At 50.3% G+C, this 13,765-nt stretch overlaps 6 protein-coding genes across 6 annotated transcripts; 3 read left to right on the plus strand and 3 right to left on the minus strand.

Annotated features, from left to right (window-relative positions):
• Positions 1-943: 943 nt before the first annotated feature.
• BO87DRAFT_429566 (SMI1/KNR4 family protein) lies at positions 944-2,608 on the plus strand (the record flags this gene model as incomplete). Its single annotated transcript, XM_025627503.1, has 2 exons — positions 944-954; positions 1,045-2,608. 2 exons carry the CDS (start codon positions 944-946, stop codon positions 2,606-2,608), a joined length of 1,575 nt encoding a protein of 524 aa, XP_025475986.1.
• Positions 2,609-3,082: 474 nt separating this feature from the next.
• Positions 3,083-4,570, minus strand: BO87DRAFT_379792 (thioredoxin domain-containing protein). The gene has a single exon (XM_025624147.1). It carries the CDS (start codon positions 4,203-4,205, stop codon positions 3,477-3,479), a length of 729 nt encoding a protein of 242 aa, XP_025475987.1. The 5' UTR covers positions 4,206-4,570; the 3' UTR covers positions 3,083-3,476.
• A 734-nt stretch (positions 4,571-5,304) lies between these two features.
• Positions 5,305-6,926, plus strand: gmtA (GDP-mannose transporter). Its single transcript, XM_025618192.1, has 4 exons — positions 5,305-5,643; positions 5,723-5,810; positions 5,893-6,264; positions 6,331-6,926. The coding sequence occupies exons 1-4, from the start codon at positions 5,401-5,403 to the stop codon at positions 6,771-6,773; spliced, it is 1,146 nt and encodes a 381-aa protein (XP_025475988.1). The 5' UTR covers positions 5,305-5,400; the 3' UTR covers positions 6,774-6,926.
• Positions 6,927-7,748: 822 nt separating this feature from the next.
• BO87DRAFT_379794 (25S rRNA (uracil2634-N3)-methyltransferase) lies at positions 7,749-9,742 on the plus strand. Its single transcript, XM_025624148.1, has 2 exons — positions 7,749-8,307; positions 8,612-9,742. The coding sequence occupies exons 1-2, from the start codon at positions 7,992-7,994 to the stop codon at positions 9,658-9,660; spliced, it is 1,365 nt and encodes a 454-aa protein (XP_025475989.1). The 5' UTR covers positions 7,749-7,991; the 3' UTR covers positions 9,661-9,742.
• Positions 9,743-9,781: 39 nt separating this feature from the next.
• Positions 9,782-11,204, minus strand: BO87DRAFT_429570 (FYV10 family protein; the record flags this gene model as incomplete). Its single annotated transcript, XM_025627504.1, has 4 exons — positions 9,782-10,213; positions 10,272-10,466; positions 10,535-11,074; positions 11,151-11,204. 4 exons carry the CDS (start codon positions 11,202-11,204, stop codon positions 9,782-9,784), a joined length of 1,221 nt encoding a protein of 406 aa, XP_025475990.1.
• Positions 11,205-11,416: 212 nt separating this feature from the next.
• Positions 11,417-13,480, minus strand: cbf5 (pseudouridine synthase CBF5). Its single transcript, XM_025620745.1, has 5 exons — positions 13,234-13,480; positions 13,016-13,172; positions 12,304-12,956; positions 12,047-12,273; positions 11,417-11,982 (listed from the first exon to the last, which is right to left on the minus strand). Exons 1-5 carry the CDS (start codon positions 13,343-13,345, stop codon positions 11,653-11,655), a joined length of 1,479 nt encoding a protein of 492 aa, XP_025475991.1. The 5' UTR covers positions 13,346-13,480; the 3' UTR covers positions 11,417-11,652.
• Positions 13,481-13,765: the final 285 nt, after the last annotated feature.

Below are 13,765 nucleotides of genomic sequence, written 5' to 3' on the forward strand. Positions count from 1 at the left end.
TCCCTGGTTCCGGACGCCTTTCCAGGGGGTCAAACAACGAATCGTCGCTGCCGGCCTCGCCCCCCCGAAAAAAAAAAAACCCACTGCACGCTAGTTGGTGAAGGGCCCCAAAGGGAGACGACGACAGCAGCAGCAGAAGGAGAAGCAGTTTGAAAGAAAGTAGAAGACGACGACAACAATAACCAATATCGAAATTGGAAAAGGAGTTTTGACGGAAGGTAAAAAAAAGAGACAGAATCTAATCTTGCTGTTCATCACAAGAGAAGAGGGAAAAGCGCTTTCTCCAATCCTTTCTTCACTTCAACTTTCCTTTTCCCTTCCTTCCCTACTCTCTTTTCTCCCCTCACAAGGAGACAGACCCAAAGACCGAGATCCAATCCTCAATTTCCCCAATTATCCAGTCCTTCCAGACCAACCCATTCGCATCCCTCCCTTCCTTGCGCGCTTGCTCTTACTTTCGCTCTCGCGCACTCTCTCTCTCTCTCTCTCTCTCTCTCTCTCCCTCTCTCTCTCTTCATCTTTCTCTATTTCTCTCTGGTACTGGCACCATCTAATCGTCTTCCACTCTGCTGCTCTTTCAAATCTCCACATCTTCTTTCCCTTTTCCCACACCCCCTTCCTTCCCCCTCCCCCCTTCCAACTTTCTTCTTTCTCCCATCTTCCTCTAATACCAATCGCCTCTTAGTGCTGTCACTTAGCGGTTCCCAAACCGCCCCGTTTTACCCACCGGCCCTAGCAAGCAAAACTTCCTCTACATTATTATTTGCCTTCCGCTCTTGATCCATCTATCCGCGGTACTGAATTCCGACCTTGGAACTCCCTTCTCCCCCCCCCTCAAATGCTCCTCGATCCCTTTTCATAAGGAGAATTAGAGAAACAGAATAGCCAGCGCTGGTCTATTTCGCTTGCCCTCTGTCACTAGGCATCTGTCTAGATTCCAATCATGGCGAATGCGTGAGTATCTCCCTTTTATCGAAACACACCTGGCCACGTCTCCCGAGAATCCGAGCTCAGAGGTTGACCCTTTTATTAACCCATCCACAGCATCGGCTCAGCATGGCGGTCCTTTTGGCATACGATGACTTCTTATGATCGCCATGCTTCCCATGACTCGCCATATCGAACCGGTAAACATGTGCCTCTTAGTCAAAGTCGACACGAGCCTCTCACATCCATTGCAACAAGCGCTATCGAATCGCGACCGGATTTGACTTCCCCGTATGATGACGATCACCCCAAGGGCTCAAATGGCTGGTCCGGCTCACCTACCGGAGGGGGCTCGCCCAATCGCCCATACTCTCCTGGAATGCGATCATTGTCATCTCAGAAGCGTCAATCCGCAGATCCCAATGCGGATGGTGCCCCGGAGATTCAAATGCAAAGTTTCCATGATGGTGCTCCGCCCCCTCCCCCCATCGCTCATTCATGGAGGAAGATTGAGAAATGGCTGGAGAACAACTACCAGGAGCTCTGGGATAATCTATGCGAGGGCTGCACCCAAAATGACATCAACGAACTGGAGCACGAACTGGACTGCAGCCTGCCGTTGGAGCTGCGGGAATCTTTGATGGTCCATGATGGTCAGGAGCGGGGAGGATTGCCCACCGGTGTCATCTTCGGCTGCATGCTTCTGGACTGTGAGGAAATCGTTCAAGAATGGAAGAACTGGAGGGTAGTCAACGAGGAGTTTTTGAGCTCATCTATGATGAACGCTCCTCCAAGGGCAACTCCCAGTTCATCGTCCGCTGTGCCCCCTGCCCCGGGGGCTAATGGTGCTTGGAGAAACGACCTGCTCGAGCGACAGGACTCGCAGCCTCCCGGTGCAGTCCAGAAGGCCTATGCCCATCCGGCTTGGATTCCCCTGGCTCGCGACTGGGGCGGCAACCATATCGCTATCGACTTGGCCCCAGGACCTGCTGGAAAGTGGGGACAGGTTATCATCTTTGGCCGGGACTACGATTGTAAATACGTCATTGCTCGGTCCTGGGCTGCCTTCCTTGCGACGCTAGCAGATGATATTTGCAGTGGCAAGGTCTCGGTGGATGAAGAAACGAATGAGATGAAGCTGTTGGAGTTCAAGTCGCAGAACGTGGAACCCCCCTACCTGGAGATCTTGAGGTGGAGAACCGATCAGAAGTATGGCAGGAGACCACCTAGGCGCAAGGCTCCGAATGGCTTGGGTTTGAGCACGGGCGGCAAGTCGGGCAAAGAGTCCCCCTATGGCAGCCCAACTCCCAGTGAAGAGCGTGGAAGGTCTCCGCATCGCTTCCCCAACCGGGGGGCTACTCAAAGCCCCAAAACTCATTTCGGCATGTCAAGTCCGCTGGCTCGTGTCACAGAAGAGGCACAGAGTCCGGTGCACACCGTTGAGGAGACTGAGCTTCCAGAGCAGGCCGCCAAGGAGAACGAAGAAGAGCGTCAATCCGAAGACTTGATGGAGGTAGCTACGCCTCAAATCGGCGGGAAAGAGAACGAGGAAGCCGGAAAGACTGAGGAGCGCCAGTCGTTGGAAGCGGACAAGGCGCAAAAGCGTGACTCGAATCAACCGTCCTCGGCCACTGGCTTGGACGCCGAGGTCTTGGGTGAAATGAAAAATGTAGCGATCTAGACCTCGTTTTGAGCGATTGTTGCCTTATGTTGCTCCTTTTGTTCCGGCGCGTCATCTTCATCTTTTATCATGAGCACCTTGCTTTTGCGTTTCTAATGAGGAGTTTTCTGATCTTGTCTCCTTCCAGTCCAAGTGTCCCAGGCGCCCCTCCATGAAAGTTGATGGATTTGTGTGAACACTCTTCTGACCTACATGTATAAATCCTCGCATCGTCATACTCCATGATTCCTGTGGCCGTCCGTTTTCTTTCCAATTCTTTTCTTGTCATTTGCAACCTCCAGCAGCCTTATCTTTCTACTTGGGATGGTCACCCGCGATCTGTTTTGCTCCACATTTCTGTAACTTTACCTCAACGATGATGCTGTATTAGTTCTCTTCAAGGCTTTTTTTTTTTTTTTTTTTTCTGGATTTCTGCAGTAGTCGATGTGGTAATACTACTCACTCTACGACGATCTATCACTAGTATGATGATGTGTCTTGGCAGTTACTCAAGTGCTTGACTTCAATATATTCAGTACCCTGCTCCGGCATTGGTTGGTGCTGCGAATCCCGATATCGCCGGCTCTTTCTAGCTCGCCCATTTACAAGTATAGGCTCGACTGGAATAGCATCCAGGCATATTCCGAACCTGGAAGTCCATCACCCGAACTTGAGTCGCACCCTGCTCGGTTGGCAAGATCACTGCTGCAAATGCAGATTGGTCACACATCAACGTCAATGACTACAGCCAAGCAACGATCCTCTGGTCCCCAAGACTGTTGTCTCCATCCCGCCTTGTTTCATTGATGTAACGATGCATCCAACCACCAGACGGCGAGATACCGCTCTGCAATTATGGCAGGCTATCCAGGAAGGCCACTCGAATTTTTCAATCCCAGTCGTCATCATCGTCATCAGCATGCCTATAACTCCTCGCGTTGCCCGTCCGAATCGACCGCTTCCCCCGATCTCTGCGCTCTCCGCCATCACTATCATCATCTTCCGACCCATCAGACGCCCCATCACCAGCCCCGAACTTCTCCTGAGCAAGGATTCCCTTCCAAATCAACCTTTTCTCCAATGTAGCAGTGCTAAACCCATCTGTTCCATCCCGACCACCCGATCCTAGCCCCTCAAACCCAGTCACGCGCTCAACCCCAACTCCATCCTTGAATCCAATCACACATGGAAGCACCCGGATCTTCAACCGCTCCACGACAAACGGCGTGTTCCGTACATCCACCCGAGCAAAGCGTACCTCATGGTGTCGGGTTGCTAGCGCTCGAATATGCTCGTCCATTGTGCCGCAGCGCGCGAAATCCGGATGCGCAAAGTGAATCACGCATCGATGGGTCTGCGTGGTAAAGTCTAGGAGGGCTTGATCGCTGGAGATGGTCGGGTACAGACTGTCTTCGAGGATGGTGTGGTCGCGAGTGCGGCTGTCATTGTTGTTCTTGTTGTTTTGGGCCGAGGCAAATTCCGCATTGAGTTGCTCAATTCGGTGTGCTCGATAGGCTGTGTCGTCCTCGTTCTCTAGCGCGTCGAAGAGAGCGTCCGAGTCGGCGTCGTGGTCATCTTGGTCTCTTGCGGGGGGGTGGTCTTCGAAGGCGCGACTCATGGTTGTGGTGGGTTCTTTTCTATTGTGGGTTATAGTTGTAAAGATGGGCTTTCGGTGCAGAGAGCGAGGTTGAACCCGATGGTATATGTGTTCAATTGAAGAATAAGGGCAAGCCTTAGAAAGAGACAGGAAGAGGAGAGGTAGTATATATGGTAGTTATATGTTGATGATAAAGGACGAGGAGGGGAGTGCAAAGCACACGGTGGGTCGGAGGGGTAGGTAGGTGGAAGCTGAATGCTCCCGCAAAAGAGCTTCAGAGATTGACTTTGAGTGAGATAGAAGGTGGCTTAAATGAAGATATTATATGTAGGGATATGGATACAATATTCCAAGGTGAACAGTCGGTTCCCCTTTGTGACTTGATCGGGGAACGGAGTCTATACGGAGGCAGAAGAATCTACGGCGGGTTATCAGTCTGTTTGGACCGCATTGAAATTCCCAGTGCTGGTACGATACGGAGTATGGAGGAAGTCCCTGAAAAGGTACCACCGCCTCTTTGGTCAGGTACCAAGTGTAATTAATCATTACCACCAGATCCCGATTTCCCCAGCAATAGGGACAACGTGGCACTGTGAGACACATCACTGATAATCGGGAACAATCGACCAAGGCACAGGTAATATGAACTTGTAGAAAGCCAAGCATGGCACACCATCACAAAGAAACATGGCCCTACTGTATGTAACTATGTATGTACTGGTATACCAGCCAAGATTAAAAATAACCGACTGTACGCCGCATCCGGAGGAAGCGGGAGTTCCAGCCCAGGCGGGAAAGGAAACCTTTTTTTTTTTTCATTTCCCAGTAATTTGCTTTTCCCCCTTCGCCTTCCTTCGCGATATTAATATTCTTCTTCCTTCTGGTCTTTCTTCCTCCCCCCGGCTTATCCTCAGCCTCTTTCTCGACTTTCTCCTCCTCGTGTCTTCCCCACTCTTCTTCCCCCCTTGTCCTCTTCACATCTTCATCCCCCGTTCTTTCCAAACTGCCTGGCTGAGTGAACATATCTCCGGGCCGGTGTTTCGTGTTCTTTTTTTATACTTGCGGGTTTTCTTTCGTCTTAACGCTCGCTCCGGCGCCGCCACTATCTCTTCATCCCCGACTCGCCTTCGCCTTGCCACGACTTCTCCTCGTTCCCACAGGCCTATCGTTCTCAATTCCCACCCCCTTCGCATAGACACTCATTAAATCAGTCACCATGGCTGAAGGCAAGAAGACCGACGACTACACGATCCAGATGGATTCGATAGACCAGGGCAACAAGAGCTTCGAGGCGCCGCCGCCGCCTCAGCCCAGGAGTCCGCCGTCGGGCTCGCTGTCCAACAACCCCATCTTGCCCGTGTTGGCCTACTGTGGATCCTCGATCTTGATGACCGTCATGAACAAATATGTCTTGTCCGGCACTGATTTCAACCTCAACTTCTTCCTCCTCTGCATCCAGGTATGTTGGCTAATATCGGAGCACATGGCGGGTGTGTATTGCATGCTCAAGGCTGACCGCTGTTCGATTTCCCCTGCAGTCTCTCGTTTGTATCATTGCAATCCAGACCTGTAAATCATGCGGTTTGATCACTTATCGCGACTTCAGCGCGGACGAGGCCAGAAAGTGTAAGTGCCCAGACTCTACATGCGTGCTTTCAAACCCCCCCTCGCGACGCTCTCGAACTGACATGCCTTTGATTATCACTAGGGTTCCCCATCACTCTGCTCTTGATCGGCATGATCTACACGGGCTCTAAGGCGCTTCAGTTCCTCTCGATTCCCGTTTACACCATCTTCAAGAACTTGACCATCATCCTTATCGCCTACGGAGAGGTGCTGTGGTTCGGTGGCTCTGTCACCGGTCTTACCCTGTTCTCTTTCGGACTGATGGTTCTGAGCTCTATCATTGCCGCCTGGGCTGACATCAAGCACGCTGTGGAGAGCAATGGCGATGCGACCGCCAAGATGTCTACTTTGAATGCAGGTTACATCTGGATGCTGGTCAACTGCCTCTGCACATCGTCCTATGTTCTGGGCATGCGCAAGCGGATCAAGCTGACCAACTTCAAGGACTTTGACAGTACGTTGCTAGGAATAAAACTATTGTAGCTCGAAAGTATCGTTTTACTGACCTGCCGTTTTCTAGCCATGTTCTACAACAACCTTCTGTCGATCCCCGTCTTGATCGTTCTGTCCGCTTTCTTAGAAGACTGGTCATCCACCAACGTCAACCGCAATTTCCCTCCTGTGGACCGCAACAGCATCGTTTTCGCCATGATCCTCTCCGGCCTGTCGACTGTGTTCATTTCCTATACCTCCGCCTGGTGTGTTCGCGTCACTTCGTCGACCACTTACTCCATGGTTGGAGCTCTGAACAAGCTTCCCATTGCTATCTCTGGACTCATCTTCTTCGATGCTCCTGTTACCTTCCCCAGTGTTTCGGCTATCGTCGTTGGCTTTGTTAGCGGTATCGTTTACGCCGTTGCTAAGATCAAGCAAAACGCTAAGCCAAGGACTGGTGTCTTGCCAACCGCCAACCCCCCGGTCAGCGCCAGCAGCCAGAGTATGAGGGACTCCCTACGTTCCTAGTCGGGTTGCCAGTCATCAACTGGATGGTCAACTCGTTGTGGGCAACTGCTCCGGCTTGACCATCGTCAAGGTTGCTCCGTACCGAGTGCAAGACTGAACGTGCTCGTTACTCGCATGTGATATGTGATTCTTCGTTTCGTTGTATTTGGCGAGGGCTGTCGTTCAGACCCTGAATCACAGTCTTCATGCCTTCCTCGGCAGGTGTTGGTGGTTCTGTATTCAATTTCCACATGTCGAGCTACCTGAGAGGCCTTTGATTTGCTGTTATCGGTCTTTCAGCTTTGCTTTCAAATATCTGCCCCGATCATGACCCTTTTCGCATATTCTTTTTATTTTTGTTTCGGGCTGCGCAGATGGCTTCCATTTGAATATCATCTAGTAATGCCGTGGATTGATATGACATGTCTTATTTTTTTGCTGATCATGGCGTGTTCCGTGTTCTTGTCTGTGACGGGGCCTCGCAAGTTCAGGTTTCGTGCGGTTGAGGATTTATCGAAAAAGGAAGGCCTTTCCTGGTGTTCAAGCCTGTATATAAGAAGTTCTTTCTTTACTGCCTTATTAATAAATTTTATAGAATTGAAGCGTGTTTTTGGACGACTGAAGATCCCTTCGCGGTAAGAGTACTACTTAGTCGCCGAGGTTGCACTCGGAGTATCTTCTCATAATGTAAGGTCCCTGGAGCTTCGCGTGAACATGTTACATGGTTTTCTCAACAAATCTGTGTGTGTCACGGTTCTAAATCAACCACTTACTGTATAACTGCATTACCTAGATAGAACCTTGTTGAGCTACTTACTACGTACTACCATTAATAAGTACTGATGCATCTCCGGAGGTCTGTCTCTATGGGGTCCCGTCCCTACCATGATCCCGCAAACCCGACCCTCTCATTGGTCCATGCGGCAACCAGGCAATCATACGTAGTAGAATTTTGAACCGCCGCCGTGCCTCCATCGTACCTTAGTGCCTCTTCATCGCAAATATATATATATATATATCATTATCAAAAAAACATTTATATGAAATATATATATACAGTACACAACCTTTACCTAAGAAAAGAGACAACTCCCGTCTTTTCCTCTTTTCATCATTATTCCTAATACTCACCTTTTCCTTTTTTTACCCCTAACAATTTCCCTACATACTCTTAAAAAATCACCAGACAAGAGAAGGGAAGGGATTAAAAAAACTGAAAAAAGGAAGATAAAAGAAAAAATGCCCAAGTCCAAGAAAGGCGGGGGCCCATCCCCAGCAGGTCAGCAACAGCAACAGCAACAGCAACAACAGCATTCAAAAAAGCATCGCAAAATGTCTTCGTTTGCTAAGCTTTCGACTACCACCCCTACGAACTCTGCAAAGCCTAAAGCCGCTCAGAGTGCTCATCACAAACCCGGGTCGTCGGGTAATGCTAAAAACAGCAACAATGATCGAAAGATGAAGAATTCGCAGCAGCAACAGCAACAGGTGCAGAGGAACCAGCGGCCTATTGTGCCTTTTGGACGGAAGGATCGGATTTTGTTGGTTGGGGAAGGTGAGTCGGATTTGCCCTTTCTTCCCAATTATTACTTTTATGTGCCCTTCTTGCGGTTCGATAGATCCATGCATTGCCTTTACAATCTTGATACTTGCTTTTCTTTCTTCCTTTCCTCTTTTCTTCTTCTCGCGCGCGCTTTTCCTCCTCCCCACGCGGAAAGCAGATGCTCAGTGTTCAAGCTCGCGTTGGCCTTTGTCTACATCCTACTTGCTAATCCCCACCGGGGAAGGGGGAATCTGACCCGGAGAACCATGTCATAAAGTTGCTTTGTTGGACCGCAGTCCTAACTAGATTGATGTAGGCGACTTCTCCTTTGCTCGCTCATTAGTCCTCCAGCACCGTTGCAAGAATGTCATGGCTACCTGCTATGATTCCCAAGATACGCTCCACAGCAAATACCCCCAAGCTGAAAATAACATTCACGATATACAGTATGCATTTTCCAAGGCGACGACGGGGGAGCATGCTTCGGACAGTAAGGAGAACTCATCCAACGGAGACGGCACAAGCATTGTTGGAACCAATGCACAAGGGCTCCTTGAAGACCAGGCGCAACGTCGTGGACCCAAAGTCATTTACTCAGTTGACGCTCGAAAACTTGGTCTTCCTGCGGGTGGCGGTAAAGAAATACGGACGGGCTTTCCACGACAGGAGCGAAAACGCCCGGCCTGGAAAGAAGCAAAGAGCGGCACCTCATCTGCACCACAAGGTGGGCCGTGGGATGTGATCTGTTTCAACTTCCCCCATGTCGGCGGTATCTCCACCGACGTCAATCGGCAGGTGCGAGCCAACCAGGAACTCTTGGTGGCTTTTTTCAAAGCGTGCGTGCCTTTGTTGTCTCATCAACCCGAGCGCGTAGATAGTGACGATGAAGACGACTGGGACAACTGGGAGGACTCTGACGTTGAATCAAGCGGGGGAGAAAACGATCATGATGGCAGTGAAGACGGCGACCAACTGCGAACAGCCAATACTACCGGGCAGGCGACACGCCAAAACAGAGTGGAACCAGGTCAGATTCTAGTGTCGATGTTTGAGGGTGAGCCTTACACCCTCTGGAATATTAAAGACCTTGCAAGACATGCTGGCCTGCGAGTGGTCACCAGTTTTCGATTCCCGTGGGCCTCTTATAAGGAGTATTCCCATGCGCGGACGCTGGGCGACATTGAAGGAAAGGATGGTGGAAGAGGCGGCTGGAGGGGGGAAGATAGGGACGCGAGAATGTACGTCTTTGAGGTTAAACAGGAAGACCATCCAGTGAAACGGAAAAACGCCCCATCTTCCAAAGCTGGGCAGAGTGCGAAAAAGAAGAGGCCGAGAGATGCATCCGACAGTGACGACAGCGAATAGGAAACGCCTGTGCAAATTACTCGTTGCAGATATACATTCCACTGTCCGTTTCAACCCAGAAGAATGAGATAAGGAGTAGGGCCAGTTGCAGCTGTACATAGCCTTGGTACGCATTCCTTGTTTACATGATGTAGACTTTCTTCATATCACCCTCACTGAATACTTCACCGGTCGTAGGGTCCTTTACTTTACCTGCCTCAACACATCCGACTTTCTTGCTCATCTCTAAGAGCCGTTGCTGACCGTAAATCCTGCCATTTGGAAGCACAATCGGGTCGCTTTCAACGTAGCTCTTTGTGTGGTGAGCATATGGCATGTTACGTGCGAGCTCGTTAAGCTCGGTCGAACAAATTGGACAAACAGATGTTGTTGTAGACAGCGAGTTCGAACTGGAGGAGGTATAGGCCGAATGGCACGAAGGGGTTTTGAGAGCCGACAATCCCGCAGACAGAGCGATGTGTAATAAAGGGCGAGAAGATAATGACAAGAGTTCATGGTGAGTGCGGACAAAGAGATCGGAAAGATAAGCCCATCTTTCATGAGCATACATCGACTAAGGGTGAGTTAGTTTGTACAGTCTTTCATGAGAGTGTCTCCAATATCCCCATTACCTTGTACGGCTCAGCTTTGGTGTCTGGAGGAAAAGCGAGAAGTCCTGCAGCTCGATGAATCTCTACCGACTGTGTGTCAAGGTAAGGCGCCAGATATCTTTTGGCGTGAATCATAGCGTCGTTGAATCTCTCTTTATGCCCCGTTCTGACCATTTCAATGTATTGCTGCAATCGGAGTTCGAACTCCAGATTATACTGTAAACCATGGTCAGACTTGTGTTCTGGCATATAGCTCCGTGATCATCGGTCGATGTTAGACAAACCTGACTCTTCTTCAGCGCTGCTTTATTCTCGCCACACCATTGCAGGGCATCTTTAGTTTCACCAGCGCGTAGGCTCTCGGCAATCCGTTGACACTGTACGAAAACGTTGAGATCTACAAGCTCCTCGATCCCCTTCTCACGGGCTAATTGCTGGGCACTTTTGATATACCCGGAGCGTAACATATGATCTACCATGAGCCTGTCCAATCGAACCCTCGCCCACTGATCATACTGGACGTCTGCCAAGCTAGGAATCTGGTGAAGTTTCTCCAGGTGCTGGATACGCTTCCGGGACTGCTCTTGAATTTTTCTTTCCTCCTGATGTAAATTCTCCATTTTCCGTTTCAAGCCTTGCATGCGGGAAATCATAGCGTCGAGTGCAGCAAGAGCTTGGTCAGGCGTTTGCTCATTTGATAAGGATGCATTGGCGGTCTCCTTGAGTGCGGGGATGACATATTCCTTTTCACGCTCCACGAGGCGCTGAACAGATTTGAAATTTCGACGTGCAAGCTCATGTGGTAACCGTAGGAGAGGCTGGTCCTAGAATCAGACGACCAAATTAGTATCAGAATGCGGGGGCAAGTCGGCAATAGGTTGGGGGCATAGAGCTGAATACCAAGAGCAGATGGTTCTCCGCATTGAGCCGGGTAGATGTAAGTTCCGCAGCCATGGTGAACAAATATACAGCCAGTGATTGAGTTCCTGACTGGGCAGTTACAAGGCTAAGCACGATCAAATGGGACGTGAAGTAGACATAAGTGAATGGGGGAGCAGCAGATGGAAGTTGCCCGACGTGGTTACCGGAAGTAATGCGGGGGACACCGCCTCCGGTCACGGGCCTTCAGTCACGGTACCCGCGCCCAACTACGAAGACGTTCACTTATGTTCAAGGACCACGCAGGTGGAAATAGTAATTGAATCGAGAAAAGACACTGACATACAAGAACCGCAACAAAAATCTCTTTAGTAAATAGATTCCCTTTTCAAACCCAAGACTCCGACACAAAGAAACAAGTATGTTACAGGAATCATACCCAAGCGACGCTCCAACAAGCCTAGACCGATTGAATAGCGGCCGCTCCCCGTTCTGAGGCAGGTAAAGAACTTCCCGGAAGCGTTTAATCACTATCGTCGCTCTCCTCCTTCTCCTGCTTGGACTTCCGGCGCTCCTTCTTTTCCTTCTTTTCCTTCTTCTTGCGCTTGCGCTCGGCCCGCTCCTCGGGTGTCTCACCTTCGTGGCGCTTGCGCTTCTTCTTCTCGTCGTCATCGTCATCAACATCCATCTTGTTGGGAGAAGAAGGGGTTTCCGTTTGCTCGGCAGGAGTAGCAGCCTCTTCCTTAGCGACGGGTTGAGCCACTGCCTGCGCGCCTTCTTCTTCGGGTGCGCTGTAATCCTTGTAGTCGTTCTTCCATTTGGCAGGCGTAGCCTCGTTAGCACGACCGTACTTCTGCATTGTTTGTCAGCAAACCAGCACATAGGTGAGCGTTTCACAGATCCAGAGAGTAGCTTACATCCAGCTTTCCGGCGGACTTGAGCTTCTTCTTCTCCAAAGCCACAGGTCCCAAGCCCCAGCGACGGGGGTACAGGTCACGTTCCATGATACAACGCTTGACCTTGGCAACAACGCCGTGATCGCAGGTGGACAGCTCGACGGTCGACATTTGAGCGATACCGATGGCAATAGCCTCACCCTTAGTGGTCATGAGGACCACCTCTTCGTTGACCTCAATACCAGCCTCTTCACCAGAGTCAGCAATTTAAATCAGACCATATAAAGGTGGGATCTTACCGAAGCGGAGGAGACCAGGAACCATCAGCTTAGCACCATAGCACACAGCATTCACAGCGCTGTCTTTGACAACGATACGCTTGTACGTGGTGAGGAGAGTCTCCAGAGGCTTAATGACCTTCCTCAAATAAGACTCGTCCCGCTGGTTGTCGTACATCCATTGGGCATCCAAAACGTCATGCAGAGTCACCATTCCACTGTTCTCATCCATGGCACCACTGCGAACACGGCGGAGTTCCTGCATGTGCGCACCAACACCGAGCAGAAGACCCAAGTGGACACAGAGGGTTCTGATGTAGGTTCCGGCTTCACAGCTGACCCAGAAGACACCAAGGTGCCTCTCGTTGTCGAACTCGTAAAGCTTGCTTTCGTGAATTGTCCGGATACGAAGCTGACGCTTAACAGCAGAGATCAATGGCGGCCGCTGGAAAAGAGCTCCAGTCAATGTCTCGAGAGCCCGCTTAAACTGGGCCTCGCCACCAGGGATCTTATCATGAAGGCGGATAACGCAAACGTATTCTTTTCCGGCACCCTGTTGGGATTTCACCAGGCGAGTGGCACGGTCAATGCAGACAATCAAGCAACCGGTGACCTTGGGGTCGAGGGTTCCGCTGTGACCAGTCTTCTCCGCCCTTTACAGAACTAGTCTCAGTATCGTCAAGACGAGAGGAGAGCAAAATAGAAAATTTACCTCAGGATTCTCTTCATCCAAGCAACAACTTCATGACTGGAGGGGTTTGAAGGCTTGTCCAGGTTGATGACACCGGAGTTGATGTACGACTTCAGGTCGCGCTTCAAAGGAGTGCTACCAGCGGGGATAGGCGTGAAGTGGCCGGTCCTGACAAGCACTGATATTATGAATCAGTACCAGCTACATTGATATGAGATATGGCCTTGGAGTGAACATACGCTTGTCATAATTCTTCAGAAGAAGCGGCCACTCCGACGTGTCGATTTTCGAGGAACTAGCCTCAGGCTTGATTGCGTAGTCCATCTCCTCCTTAGCCACTGCGACCGCCATTTTGAACAGGCTGGCTTGAAGGGTGCAGAGATAACTGGGTTGTTGCGCGCGTTGAGGGAAGGCGCAGGAAAAATTGCACTCTCCGGACTAAGTTTTGTTCTCGCGCTAGCGAGGAAGAAGTCTGGGAAATTTTGCAAGTGCGGCGAAAGCTCCTGCGACTAATCAGGTTAGAGCAGAAATTTTACCCGCCGACCCAGCATCCCGTGACTTGTCTTTTGCACGTTGCAAATTCCTATTCGTACGTCTAGTTACGTCTTTTAAAACATGTTTATTTGAAGGACTGTATCGAAAGTTGACAATTTTCATTACTCGGTGGTATAGAGGAGGTATCGGTCTATGTGTCGTGTTTACTTAAGTGTCTGCTACCTCTCTTTCAATCATTATTCTGAGCATCGAAACGACTTCAGGTATCTGCAAGTT

Source organism: Aspergillus neoniger, assembly GCF_003184625.1.
Source record: "Aspergillus neoniger CBS 115656 unplaced genomic scaffold BO87scaffold_36, whole genome shotgun sequence".
Lineage (NCBI taxonomy): Eukaryota > Fungi > Ascomycota > Eurotiomycetes > Eurotiales > Aspergillaceae > Aspergillus > Aspergillus neoniger.